The sequence below is a fragment of the Dasypus novemcinctus genome, chromosome 3, assembly GCF_030445035.2.
Source record: "Dasypus novemcinctus isolate mDasNov1 chromosome 3, mDasNov1.1.hap2, whole genome shotgun sequence".
NCBI lineage: Eukaryota > Metazoa > Chordata > Mammalia > Cingulata > Dasypodidae > Dasypus > Dasypus novemcinctus.
In genome coordinates, this window is record NC_080675.1 from 124,035,246 (window position 1) to 124,050,613 (window position 15,368).

At 35.7% G+C, this 15,368-nt stretch overlaps 1 protein-coding gene and 1 pseudogene across 1 annotated transcript in view; both read right to left on the bottom strand.

The window, feature by feature from the left end:
• The window catches only part of AP4E1 (adaptor related protein complex 4 subunit epsilon 1), a 94,017-nt gene that overhangs the window by 47,627 nt on the left and 31,022 nt on the right, over positions 1–15,368 (bottom strand). The window contains exons 7-8 of the mRNA XM_058294199.2: positions 14,284–14,450; positions 10,754–10,827 (exon numbers count right to left, since the gene is read on the bottom strand). Of these exons, the coding sequence (XP_058150182.1) occupies positions 10,754–10,827; positions 14,284–14,450 (241 nt within the window). The remainder of the gene's footprint in view (positions 1–10,753; positions 10,828–14,283; positions 14,451–15,368) is intronic.
• LOC105747393 (5-azacytidine-induced protein 2 pseudogene) lies at positions 3,939–5,711 on the bottom strand (annotated as a pseudogene).

Below are 15,368 nucleotides of genomic sequence, written 5' to 3' on the forward strand. Positions count from 1 at the left end.
TTTTCAATTGTATGATCTTTTCAAAGAACCAGTTTCTGACTGATTTTTTCAATTGTTTTATTTTCAGTTTTGTTGATTTCTGCTCTTTATTACTTCCTTTCTACTGTTTGCTTTGGGGTTATTTTGCTTTTCTTTTCCTATGTTCTTGATGCAGCAGCTTAGATTATTCATTTGGGACTTTTCCTCTTTCCTAATGTAAGCATTTAGTGCCATAAAGTTCCCTCTCAGCTAAAAGTGAATGCCACACATTTTGATTATTTTCATTTTCATTCAATTCTATGTATTCTTTTCTTTACCTTGAGAAACCCCCTTTAACCCATGAATTTATTTAGAAGAGTGTGGTTGAGTTTTCAAGTGTTTGGAAATTTTCTCATTATCTTTCAGATATTGGTTCCATTATGGTCAGAGAACATATTCTGTATGACTTAAACTCTTAAATTTGTCGACGTGTGTTTTATGGGCCAATATATGGTCTGTTTTGGTATATGTTTCATGGGCATTAGAAAAAAGTGCATATTCTGTTGTTGCTTTTGGATGATGTATTGCTGTTTTGTGGTACTGTGTCCCATAAATGTCAATGGGATTCTGATGTTGATGGTGTTACTGTAATCTTCTATAGTCTTGCTGATTTTCTCTCTAGCTGTTCTACCATTCAGAGAAGGATGTTTAAGTTTCCAACTATAATTGTTGATCTATTTCCCCTTTCAGTTCTATCCATTTTTTTTAATAAGTTCAGCTCTTTAGTGAACATTTTACAAAAGAGGGATCTAGTCGAAAAGACCAAAGTCCATGTCATCATCCAATTTCTCAGATTCTTCTTTCTTTGCTTCCACTTTCTTCTCCTCAGCTGGGTCAGTAGTGGTGGTGGGGGCAGGACCTCCCACTGGTGCAGGTCCACCAGCTCCTACATTGCAGATGAGGCTCCCAATGCTGACGTCGGCCAGGGCTTTTGCAAACAAGCCAGACCAGAAAGGTTCAACATTCATACCAGGTGCTTTAATGAGGGCACCGATCTTATCCTCCATGTCGGTGACTTCATCATCATGGAGTATGAGGGCCAAGTAGATGCAGGCAAGCTCGGAGATGGAGGCGATTGTGTGGGCGAGTGCTGGGCGCAGTGCTAGTTGCCGGATAAAGTGAGGGCCTCACCCCAACGCCGCCTTAGCTTCCTTGGAAGAACCGAGCACCTTCAGCAACAGCCGAGGAAAGGGCAGTTCTATCCATTTTGACTCACTTATTATGCAGCTCTGTAATCTGATATATATGCATTTAAAATTGCTGTGTCTTTTTGGTGGACTGGCCCTTTTATCCCTAAGTAATGTTCCTCTCCATTCCAGGTTAAGTTTCTTTGCTCTTAAGTCTATTTTCTCTGATATTAATAGAGCCACTCCTGCTTTCTGTTGACTAATGTTTGTATGATATATCTTTTTCCACTCTTTTACTTTCAATCTGCCAAATCATTATATTTGAAATGAGTTCCCTATAGACAGCATATAGTTGGATCATTTTAAAAAAAAACATTCTGCCAATCTCCATCTTTTCATATGCATATTTAAAACTATTTACATTTAATGTAATTACTGATATCTTAGGGTTTAAGTCTGCCATTTTACTTTTTGCTGTTTGTTCTCTCAGTTTTTCAATTCTGTTTTCTTTTTCCTACTTTCCTGTCAGTTACTTGAACATTTTTTAGGTGTTCTATATATTACCTTATATATATATAATTTATCAGTCTATACTGGTGTCTACATTTTCCCAGTTCAAGAGAAGTATAGAAATACTATTTGCCTTTACATCATTTTACCCTCCCCCAATTAAATATAAAATCATGTTAAATATTTCCTCAATATACCTGAGAACCATACTAGAGATGTTAGAAACTTTGCTTCAACAATAAAACATAACCTAGAAAATTCAAGAGGATAAAAAAGTCCATTGCATTTTCCCTTTTTTTCTAAACATTTATTTTTATTTATTTCCTGGCCTGCCTCCCCGTTGTCTGCTCTGTGTCCATTTGCTGTGTATTCTCCTGTGTCCGCCTGTATTCTTGTCAGTGGCACCCGGAATCTGTGTCTCTTTTTGTTGCGTCACCTTGCTGCGTAAGCTCTCGGTGTGTGCGGCACCACTCCTGGGCAGGCTGCACTTCTTTCGCACTGGGTGGCTCTCCTTACAGGGCGCAGTCCTTGTGCGTGGAGCTCCCCTATGTGGGGGACACCCCTGCGTGGCAGGGCACTCCTTGAGCGCATCAGCGCTGCACGTGGGCCAGCTCATCACATGGGTCAGGAGGCCCTGGGTTTGAACCCTGGACCTCCCTTGTGGTAGGCGGATGCTCTATCTGTTGAGCCAAACCCATTTTCCTACCCATTTTTTTTGTTATTCCTATTGTTCTTTCTTCCTTCCTAATAGTCCAAAATTCCTTCTTTTATCATTTCCTTTTTGTTTAGAGAACTTCCTTTTGCCTTTCACTTTCAAACAAAAATAATTTATTGTAATTAAACAATTTCTTTGCATTGTTCAAAACATTAATCAAGCCATTATCTATTAAGACTTATTTTCTTTACAAAGGAATATATCCAATCTTGGTTTTTAAAAAAGCACACCAGTAAGCTAAAGAGAGAGTAGATTTAATATACAGCCTATGCAGCCACATGGGAAATGGTTTCCACTACTGTTATTATATAGGTAATTGCATCTTTCAGTTGAAGCCTGGAGTCTTATATTTGTTTTATGCATGTTGGGTTTTGTTCTATTACTTGGCAGGAGATTGTATTCCCTTGAGCCAGCTATGTTCATTGGTCAGAATAAATTCCATCATCTGACACCAATCCCATTAATCACAGCCTAACGTGAGTAAGATAATAGAAGACAAAAATACCTGAAGAGTGAACACTGTTTATGTATATGCTTTAAATAATATAAGATGTGATTTGAGATACTTAGTTCAAGATATTGAAACTTTTATCAAAAAGAATAAAACTCTCCTACATGAAACACTTTCCCCAGGCAAAAGGTATGTGATCAAGTAATACATCTAAGACGCCATCTTTGTTATTTGTTATCTTACAATGAAAGACTTCTGGCACATTTCATGATTGTATTATATAAATACAGCACAAAATTTGGTTTCTAGAATTAAAATTCTTAATCCAATGAACTAAAAATCACTTTTTCCATTAATAAAATGTTAAATTTCAAATCAAAACCTAACAGTTTATATAATCTGCTCTACATAATAAGCAGCTAGTTGCAGTCCTTTTGAGGAAAATTACTTTATACATTGATGTACATATATTTAGATTTTCATTAAGGACCACTGAAGGGACAGATTAGATTGAAACCTTTGTGATGTTCTTTCTATTTATTTCTAATTGGATGATATATAGGGTTGTAACTGTCCACAATTTACAACTATTTCCATATCTTTTGTCCAACTAAGACTTGAGGGATGTACTGAGACAAAGTTGGCTTCAATGATCAGATTATTCCAGGTGCTGGAATTCAAATTGCTACTCTAAAATTTTATTAAACAAATACTATGATTAAAAAAGTGATTTTAAACCTGAAACTCTGAAACAACAGCACATAGAAACAGTATAACCTAGATTATTTCTGAGTAGTATTTTTCATGACTTAAACATCATAAGGTTAACAGAAATATAAACTATTCACAGTGCCATTCACTATTTCTGCAATTTGAAGCAATTTACATGGTTTTAATCCTATGCTAATAGTCTCTTCTTTTATTTTTATCTTTATGAATGGAAATATTTAGGCATTTTACATGCTTTGTAAAACCAAGCCTAAAAACTTTCAATTCCATTCTTTATCTGAGAGGCAAAATTTACAATTGTCATCAAACATAGAAATGTCATTTTGAAACGCTTTAAGTATTAAATTAATTACCAGCATATATCTGACTCTTAGCTAGAATATGGAGCTGGAGGCCACTTTTTCTTCATACTGGAAAACCAACTGCATATTATGATATAGTATGTGCAAATGTATATACTGAAGAACTGCAAATTTTTAATCAAAATCCACTTTCAGTTTACTAAATAGTTTCTTGGTGGAACCACGAGGGAGATACAGCATCCTCCTAACCAAATCATGAATCTCTTCAGAATTATTACAATAATTCTTACAAAGGCAGTTTTGATTATGGTGATCCAAGTAATGCAATGGTGGCAAATTGGGTAAAGGCAAAGTTTTACTTTTAGTTTACCCAAATGCTGTCTCATTTGATTTAGGAGGTCTTGGGAACTACCAAAAATTATTTTCCAGGGAATTTCCACCATAGGAATTATGCTCCTGAAAGTCCGCACCATCATTAGGAATGGATTTCTCATTATCTGTCCACGATTGCAGAATTGGTTTCTCAGGTAATATCTTTACATCTACTGGTAACAGGCAAGATGTGGTACGACAAAGTGCTTTGCCATTTGGTTGGAGAGGGGTGTATCTTTTGTATGTTGCAGTAAAATTCATCAAATGCAGTTTTGTGTTCTTTCCCAAGGTCTTCAACACATCCTCTTGGGGCACAGGCTTTCATGGTTGCAATGGGGATTTTCAGTTTTCAGCTTGTACTTGGGTCACCAAATGTAAATTAGACATTTCTCTCCTTAGTTCCCAGTATGCCTGTTGTATATTATCACTTGAAATACTTAGTCACTGAAGACTTCTGCTTTTCAGATTGTCTTTCTGAGACAGATCCATTTGTTTGGACTTTTGTAGCTGTATTTTGAGATCATTACATTCTTTCCTCATCAGTTCCAGCTCTTGTTTCAAACCATGGATCTTCGAGTCACAGCTCAACTTTTCCACCTCCCAGCCAGATGAAGGGGGGTTTAAATTGCTCATCACCTGCTGAGTTTCCACTTCTGTCCTTAGCTGGAGGAGTTCTACCTCTTTAGATTGTAGCTGTTCATTCAATACTTTCAAAGATTCAGAGTTGTCTTTATTCCTTTTATCCAATTTGCTCTTCAAATTATCTCTATCAATGCAGACCACTCAATATGTATAGTACACCTTATTTACTCTGTTCTCGTCCCACAGAACTTGTTTCTTCATCTAATCAAGATCCTATAAGATTTTCTTCCAAAAATCTTATTCTTTTTTTAAAGAGTTCTCTTTTTCTGAATCTTTAGTCATTTTTTTAAAGATTTTAATTTTTTAAATTTCTCTCCCCTTCCCCACCCCTCCGCACCCCCCCAGTTGTCTGCTCTCTGTGTCCATTTGCTGTGTGTTCTGTGTCCACTTGTATTCTTGTCAGCAGCACCCAGAATCTGTATCTCTTTTTGTTGCATCATTTTCTGCGTTAGCTCTCCGTGTATGTGGCACCACTCCTGGGCAGGCTGCACATTTTTTACCTGAGAGGCTCTCCATACTGGGTGTACTCCTTGAACTTGAGGCTCCCCTATGCAGGGGACACACCTGCTTGGCACGGCACTCCTTGCACACATCAGCACTGTGCACGGGCCAGCTCATGTTGGGTTTGAACTTTGGACCTCCCATGTGGTAGTGGACACCCTATCCATTGGGCCAAATCTGCTTCTCTTAAGTGGTTTTTTGATGTCTTCATATGTAGTAACAAGGGCAAAATGTGAAGTCACAGACTTATCTCCTGAGTATACTGAGACTGGAGTCACTGTATCTCTCCGATGGGCTTTTTCATGATTCCAAATGCAGGTATCATCTTCTACCAGTTCATCCATGACAATCCAGAGCTGGGTTACGCAGGGCTGCCCCCACTGGATTTCAATTTCCCAGTGCCTGGAAAGGGACCAAAAACACACAGAGGTCACCACAGGCTTCCAATTTCCTCGAAGACACCACCAGTTCCCCAGCCAAGGCAAATGCTCCAGAAGCACCAGGGAGAGATTTCCATTTCTTTTGTTTTGGCTGTGCTGGGCCTGATGAGGTTCTGCCCCTCGACAGGGACCCAGGAGTTTTTGCCTTTCATTTATGATAGATCTGCTGGCAACAAAGTCTTTTAGCTTTCCTTCATCTGAGATTTGTCTTGATTTTCCTGTCATTACTGAAGGATTTTTCTGAGTTGATAGTTCTTTCCTTTCAGGACTTAGAAAATGTGCCACGTTCGCCTGGCCTCCATGATTTCTCATGCAAAATCCACTGTTACTCAAATGGGTTTTCTCTAAAGGTAATGTGTTGTTTCACTCCAGCTGCTTTCAAGAATTTTTCTTTGTTTTTAGTTTGCAGAAATAAACTGATTATATGTCTTCACATGGATTTCTTGGGTTTATCCTGTTTGGGCTTTACTCAGTTTTTCAATCTGCAGGCTTAAATCTTCGTCCAAATTTGGTAAATTTTCAACTCTTTTTTCTCTGAATACTTTTCAACACCATCCTTTTTTTCCAATGACATAAATATTAGAACTTTTGTTACAGTCACACAGGTCCCTAAGCACTGATCTTTCCCCCAATCCCCTATTTTCTCTCTGTTGTTCAGGTTGGTGGTGATTCTTTCCTCTGTCCTCTCCATTCTTCTGTTGAACCCATCCTTTGAGCTGTTTTTATTTTGGTTATTTTGTTATTCAGAGACAAAATATTGATTAGGCTCCCTTAAATCTTTCATTTCTTTGCTGAGACTTTCTCAGTTTTCCTTTGTTCCAAGCATATTCATAACTGCCCATTGAATCATTTTTATTTTTTTTAATTCACAGACACACTCGAGGCCAGTCCAAACTGGACTATTTATTTTGAGACCCAGCCCTTTTACCACCTACCCCAGAGAAAACAGAGCTGGGAGTCCATGCCCCATCCATCAAGTCTGAACATAACAGATAAATTAGTGAACTCTTACATAAAAATATTGCACAGGAAAAATACACACACCTGTAGAGAGCCAGTGCTGACGTTAGGGTGGTGCATCTTGAACACAGGTAACCAGAAACTCCCTCCATATTGTCAGATAATTCTAACATCTGTATTATCTCAGTGTGGGTGTCTTTCCTTATTCAGTTTGATTCAGGTTCTTGGTATAATAAATGATTTTTTATTGAAGCATATGGGGTATTGTTTTGAGACTCCACCTAAATCTTGTTTTAGCAGGCCTCCACTGACACAACTCTGGAGAGTAATGGTGTGTGTGTGTGTGGGAAGACCACTTGATTACTGTCGGGTGGGAATAGAAGCCTAAGTTCTCATATTAACTCCTTTGACACCTCAGCCAAGGGTAGAGAGGAGGGATGCTCCTTGTTACTGCTGCGTAGAGGGGTGGGAGGCTTTTGCTGATACTACCCTGTCTAAAAGAACAAAGGTTACCCGGTGACTGCTCCCTACATGATACTACAAGGGGGAGGGGTCCTCATTATCACTGATCAGCGATAAAAGTCCTGAATCTTCACTTGTTGTTTCTATTTTTTTCAGAAAGCACCAGAATCAAACTCAGGACCTCCCATGTGGGAGGTCGGAGCTCAACTGCTTGATCACCTCTGCTCTCTCTATCTACTTTTGATAATTCTGTTCATTGTACTTCAATCCCAATTTACTTTACTAAAAATGACATTCTCGTCTTATAAGTCCCCTGCCCAAAAATCTTCCAGGACTTTGGAATTTATGCAGCATAAAGTCCAAAGTCCTTTGACTGTCATCAAAGTGCCTCTGCAATATGGCCTTTCCATTGCTCCTCATCATGAATCCTCCACTGTTCTCTGAAACTGTTTAAACATCCCCACTTCTGCATCATCTCTGAAGTTTCCTCTGCCTAGCTCCCTTTCAACCTTCCCTTCTATCTATCTAAACCCTACTGATTTTTCAGGGTTCAATTTTATCAATAAATCCTTATCTGTACTCTCTAATGATCTCTATCTCCTCTGAACTCTTAAGATAATTATTCCTTGTACCACCCCTTTGCATTGTCTTATATTGTTATTGAACAAGTTATCTCCTCTACTATATTGCAAACTCCTGTAGTAAAATAAAGAACTTGGCTAGTCTTTGCCCCTGGTTCCAGGGGGATAACTTTTAAATTTCAGGTGATAGGATGACTTTTATTATTCATGGAGAGCCCTAGAGCAGACCTCAACAGTTTGTGCCAGGACTTTGAATCAGGTCATATCAGAAAGACCTCCCCCAAAGTTGTACTCAGTTGGTGAGAAATGAGGGTGGCCAAGAGAACCCTTGAGCTTGCAGCTTGTGTCTAAAGGGCAATCTTATAGACTACATTATAAGCTGTGGAGACTAGATAGGGTCAGAACTGGTGTAGCTGGTGTTGGAAGATATGATGCAATTATTATAACTCCTTAAAGATGAAGATTACATTTTATACTTCTTCATTTCCTCTACACCACTTATACAATGCCTCGCACATGGCAAATACTCAATAAATAACTTTCATGTGATTTATTTCTTGATTTAACTCTAAGGTAAGTTATAATAATGGGCTTTTTAAGAAAATATGGTTGATAAAATATTAAGACTAAAACCCAATTAGATAACTAATAAACTAGCTTTCTCTTCCTTTAATTCAATTAAAATGTATCAATCATCAATTTAACTCAGTGCCAGATAGTGAGGATATAATGACCAAATAAGACAATACAGTCCCTGCCCTTAGGAAGCTTAAAATTTAAAATTCACATTCTTAAACAATAAAATAAAGATTTATAAGTTTATTAGAGAATACTCTACTAGTGACCTAATCAATATAAACTCTAAACTATAAATACAAATGTGAAAAAAGCATAATGAAAAGATAAAATAAAAAACAACAGAAGTTATAAGGTATGTGTAGTAGTTGAAATACTAGACTGACAGCGTACAAAGAAATAAATTGTTGGTGTTCATTTCAAGCAATCTTAATAAAAGAAGAGTGTTCTAGTGGAGAACATAAAAAAATATTTCCTCAGGTATACACTATTCTCCAAATCAAAAGGAACAGATAAACAATGGTTGTCTCCAGAAGGGGAACTGGGTGGGTGGTGGGTGATAAAGGTGGAAGGGAGACTTACTGTTCATTGTATATACCCTTTTGTACCTTTTGAATTTTGAACCATGTGCATATATTACCTATTCAAAAAAATACAAAAATTAAAGCTGAAATGTCAATTATAAAAAGAAAAATATTAACTTTCTGCAAACAACAAAAACAGATTTCTAACTAATTTTAAACAGAATTTCTTGAGATCCTTTCAAATCCTTATCCTGAACACTGATTATATCCCAATGTTATTTTACTTTAGCTGCCTAAAAAGATTCTGACACTTTTCAGGATTTTCTAAACAGCTCATAGGCAAACCACCAGCCTCAATACAGGTTATCCTTATCCCTGGCCTCTCGTTCTTCTCAATATATACCAGGAACCTAGATAATACCAACCGTGAATTACACCACACAGTCATAACGGCAGTCTGTGTCTACTTTAAACTCCTTTTATCTTCTACACCTGGCATGGAAAAATACATACATCCAGTAACTCCTCAATCTGTACCTAGTTTACAAATCCAGGTTTTTTTTCATAGGCATTCAACAAACTGTAATTGAACCCATGAATAAACCACTCTTAATGCCTTAATAACCATTTATACATGCAAAACATAAACCTATCCTTCAAATTTACTATCCCAATTCACTTCCATGTGCATAACTTTTTCTGCATGAAAATCATGAATACAATCCTTTCTCCTTACTCCTATTGGGTCTTTTTTAAGCACTTTTTATTTCTGCTAAACTAATTCAATTTCTGCCCTCTAGTCTATACTACATTTCAACAATCCTTATTCTTAAAGATCCACAGTGGTTTATCATTATCTGAAAGAACAAGTAATGCTGTTCATCCCCTACTTCATGGCATTTTACCACACTGAGAAATAATTTTCTCTAATGAATTATAGCTCTCAACGCTTCTTCTACTACTTTTCTTCAAAGCATGCAAAATTCAAAATGCTTCACTTTCATCTTTACATATCTCCAAAAAAATCTTACTGTTTTCCACTGAGCTTTTCCAGCCTGATCAGAAAGAACTAATAGTTCCTTCTCTGGCTATTTAAACTTGGGCTTCTTTTTTTGGGGGGGGGGTTACTTTCTCACCTCTCTACCCTCCACCTCCTACTTAATCTTGTTACCTATCACTAACTTACTTTTCTAAATTGTATATATAACATTAAAAATTTGTTTCTTCACAAAATAGTATGTTATTATTCTACATCTATATATCCTTATTTATATCCTACTTATCCTTCAGATGTCTTCTTAAATATTATGTTAGGAAAACCTTTCTTGTTCTCCCCCCTCACCTAAAACTAGCTGCTATATTCTCAGTACCCTGTGATTCTCTTTCGTAACACTTACAATACCTGTCCCTTCTATCTACCTAGTCTATGAACCCCATGACAATATTGTTTTATTCACAGCTGTATTCCAAACACTTTGCACAGCACCTGGCAAATAACAGAAATGCAATAAATATTTGACAACTAGTTGATTATTTAAGAGTTACTTCAAATACAAAACAAAGATCTATCAGATTAACTTCATGTCAATTAGATGCTGGATAAATATTTTCAATAAGGAGGCAATTATGGTAAACTTATGTTTACATTTAGAAAAACGCCATAATTTCAAATTATTTCTATGTTACTCAATGTTCATATTAAAAGAAGTAGCAATAACCCAAAGCATCACCTTAAAAATTAATGTATAAAACTCAATCAGAACTTATAGCATTTTAACACAGATTAAGCTGTGGTACTAAAAAATATCATTAGTCATTAGAGTACCATTTACATTTTACCTACCATAAGTGACATTGTGATTTAACTCGGCTCTTCGTAAGGATTCATCGAGAACATCATACATTAATTCACTTGTCCTGTTCAAAAGATATTTTATTTGCAGTAGAATTATAGTATTCTAACCCAATAAAACTTAGCTTTTCAAACTTCTCTCTCTTTAAAACTGAGGATCTACAGAAGAGAAGTGAAAGAAATTCATTTTATAGTGAAGTTATGCAAATTTCATTTCCTGAAGATTTCATTTGCTCTTTTTCATGAGTTGGACTTCCTTTTTTATCAAAGTTGACTAGTCAATGAACTATACATGTCAATCAACTCCTTCCTCAATCCATACCTAATTTACAAATCAGGTTTTTGTTTGATTGAACACACTACCTTTCATAATTTTTTTTGCAGTAAAAAAATTAATGAAGTTAATGCAGTAATATCTCCTATATCCAATTATTCCAAACAGTATATGATCTGCCTTTTAACCAGACAGTTTTTTCAAAGTACTAAAATTGTAGTCTTTTCCTAAACAGCAACTAGGTTCTTTAGTAAATGAAAAAAAAAAGTTCCTTACATTTATATTAAATAAAAAGAAATTACGTTTCGTGGAATTAATATATTATATCATTTATATTCATTATCATCAATGATTACAGTAATGGGTTGAGGTAGAGACCATAAAAAAATGCAGTGAAACCTTCACACTTTGCCTCTAAGCCTAGACGAGAAAAGTCCTCTCCAAAAAGCCAATGTGAAAATTATGGCTTCTTTGCTGGTATTTTTTTATGTTCTAAATGTTAAAGGGCACTAACAGAAAAAAATTACTAGGAACATAGGATATATATATAGCGGTTCTGCAGTGAAACTAAGTTGCAAAACAAATAAAAAGATCAAAATAACCCAGGACTATATAAATCAGCTATCATGTATTACAACTCTTTCAGAATATTTCCATTTTTTCAAAAACAGAAAATTCAATTTGAATGGCATACAATTTGAATGGCATATACTTTTATTTTGTCTTGACTGAAGTGAAATATCCAGTAATGAGAATCTAGAACTTGAACCATATTCTACAATCCCTTTTCTATTGTGTAAGCATTTTTTCTGCAAGAGATAATTATACTATAGACATAATCATTCTTCCCCCTAAAAAAGGTGGCAACACTACCCCTAGATTTTAATCTAGTTTCTCTATCTAAAAGCCAATGTCTGGCATAAGACAGTCAAAATTAACCACATGGAATGTGGAAATGTTTGAGGACATGATCAAGCTAAATGTTAGTCACCTAAGAAGCATGTACCTATAAAACACAAGAAAATATTCAAACAATGGATATAAAAGACAAAAAAGATCTAAAAAAACTACTTTTCCAGTAAATTCTTTCAGCTAAATACTTTAGAAACCTGTTATAAAGTAACTTATTTTTACTTTGCCACATTGAGTTAATCATGTCCTAAGAAGAATGAGATGTTAATATAAAATCTCATTAAAGACTTGGACAACAAAAAAGGAAACAATCTAATGTTCTACAACATTAAAAAAAGAGTCCATTCTAGTCATTTAATTGAGTGGTTAAGGCTATTTTACTCAGCTTTGTATGTATTTTCAAAATTGATCTATAAGGAAAGATTAATGAATTTAGTAAATAAATTCACTAAATACCCCCCAATTTCCTGCTACAGAATCATCTAGGAACTGAATAGCACAGTAAACCAAGAGCTGGATGAGAAATTTGGTTGATGGTACAGATGCAAGAGTGTCCTGTGTGAGCTAGAGCAAATGTACATCTCTACTGCACAGTGATGGGAATGTGGAGAGGCATGGGAAAAATACTACTGGAGTGTGCACTGTGATTAGCAGTAATAACATAATATTCTTGCATCTATGCCAAACATGTACTGTGTTGATAATGGGGCAGTATGGAAAATGTGTGCCAAATGTACACTATGGATGTGGTAATAATCAGATGATATTATCTTATCTGTTAACAAACATTCCACCAGTGTGGTATGTTGACAGTGGAGTGTTTGGGAATTCTGCACATGTGCATGATTGTTTTATAAGTTTACAACTTCTGTCATTAAAAAAATATATTTAAAAAATAATAATAGGGTGGGTTGGGGGAAATGTACACCAAATGGAAGAGAAGGACTATAACTGGTAATAAGATTTTGACAATATTCTTTCATAATTTGTAACAAACGTCTCACGACAATGCAAGGTGTTGGTGGAGGATTAATGTATGGGGCTCCTGTATGAGTTATGCATGTCTGCTTTGTAAGTTCACAACTTTTACTATAAATTTATTGTTTATTTATGTTCATATATAAATGATATAAAGATAATAACAGTAGGGTGGGTTGGAGGAAAAATACTTTGGTTAGTAGTAACATTTTGACAATGCTCTTTAATCATTAAAAATGTTTAACAGGGAAGCAGCCCTGGCTCAATCAGATGAGCTCCCATCTACCATATGGGAGTCTCTCGGTTTGCATCCCAGGGCTTCCTTGTGAAAGCAGGCTCGCCTGCACGCTGCAGTGCGCCACTGGGCCAGCAGACACCGCGGAGAGCTGACTCAGCAAAGGTGACGCAACAAAAAGAAGAGAGACAAGCAAGAACACAGAAGAGCCCACAGCCAATGAACACAGAGAGCAGACAGCACATAGAAAAAGTCGCAGGGAGTGGGGACAATTAAAAAAAAGTTTAACAACAAACAACACAAGGTATTGGTGGTAGGGAAAGTTATGAGAGTCCTGTATGAAGTTATATATATTTGTTTTGTAAGTTCACAACTATTACTATACACTTACTGTTTATGTATGTTTAAGTATGAGTGATATACATCAATAAATTTTTTTAAAGTGAAAAAATATATATATATATATATATATATATAGTTGGAAACATACTCATAAAGAATTTAATATAACTTTTGACCAAAACAGTAATTCAGACAAATGACTTAAGAAGGTGAAGTGCTCACATCCGACTACATGCCTAATCTGGATCAACCTCCGTTTTTATATGGCTGTCTGCAAGCTAAAAATCATTTTGACATTTTAAATGATTGGGGAAAAATTTTTTTAAAGAATAGTATTTCATGATGTGAAGACTGTATGAAATTCATGTTTGAGTGCTCATGGAGAGTTTATTTGGAATACAGACATGCTCATTTGTTTTCATGTGATCACAGCTGTTCTAACACTAGAACAACATAGTTGAATGGATGCAAAAGACAATATATGGCCCATGGAGCCGAGAATATTTATTATCTAACCCTTTAAAAAAAGTGTGAATCCCTAAACTAAAACATAGTAGAGATAGAGCATCAGAGGTAAAATTAACAACAGGTAGGATTTGGATAAGCAGAGGGCCAGGATTATTCCAGCAACCTGGAAGAATTTATTAACTTCTTACAACTCACTTAAATCACTATTAAGTCAATTAAGCATTGGGAGAATGTGGCCATCATGAAACCTCTAAATGACTAAAGCCTTAGGCTACCATGAGGTCATAAAATAAAATATTTAAAATAGTTTACCTTTGATCATCTTTTCCTAGAAGTCCAAGTATTCTTAGGAGTTGAATTTGTAACCATGGTGCAGGCACACTGTGATAATTGAAATCTATGGGGAGTTTTCCTCCAACTACTTGCTTCAAAATTGTCACAAAACTCCCAGTCAAGTCTTTATATCCAGATGAATTCTCCTACATCCAAAAAAACAAACAAAAATTATTAATACTAATTTCTTATCAAATATAAAATAGACCTGGTCGAAACACTTTAATTTACTTACTATAAAGAGCCTCACTTAATAACATGTTCACTTACAAGTTTCATTTTCACATTTAATGAAACAGTGCTCTAATTTGTACAATTTCTTCCATAATGAAACTCTTCCAGCTACCTAATACAAAGCAGAATCATCACCAGAAAAGCTTTACTACTAGCCCCCTTACACATTTCAAAAGTTCTTATAATGTCTCAGAACCCTCAACAGCCAATAACCAGCAATTAAAACAAAAAGTAAAAAGAACCAGCATACTGAAAAACAGCAACAGTATCTCTACTTTTGAGGAAAATCAAAGCCTGTTTGAAATCTCTGAAATTTCCTTGCAAAAGACTTTTCATGTAAATGAAGTAAATACTTTAATGGTGGAAGGGCACAGCCAAGACTAATTAAACTGCCTACTAAAAATAAATTAACCATAAGGTATTAAAACACACTTGTATTTCTGAATAAGTTGCCTCTTGCAATGGGAAAATTAAATTCATATTCCTCAAGCTCAACATCAAGATTCTTCTTTGTAATTTTTATTATGTATTAAGGGCAAAATTTTAGAAAGGAAATAATAGCCTGTGATAGTCTGAAATTCTTTTGTGAATCCCAGCAAAGATTTTGTTTTTGAACAAATCCATTCCTGTGGATGTTGGGTCCTTTGACTGTATTAGACTCAGCTAAGGGACCTTGATTCAATCACTTGATTAGATCAATTTTGATTGGACTACGCAGCTCAGGGTGGGTCTCCACCCTCTTGCTGGGTTTTATATAAACTGAGAACATAAAGAAAGACATAAAAAAAGGAAACCATTTTGACTCTGCCATGTGGGAGAGGACTCTAGGA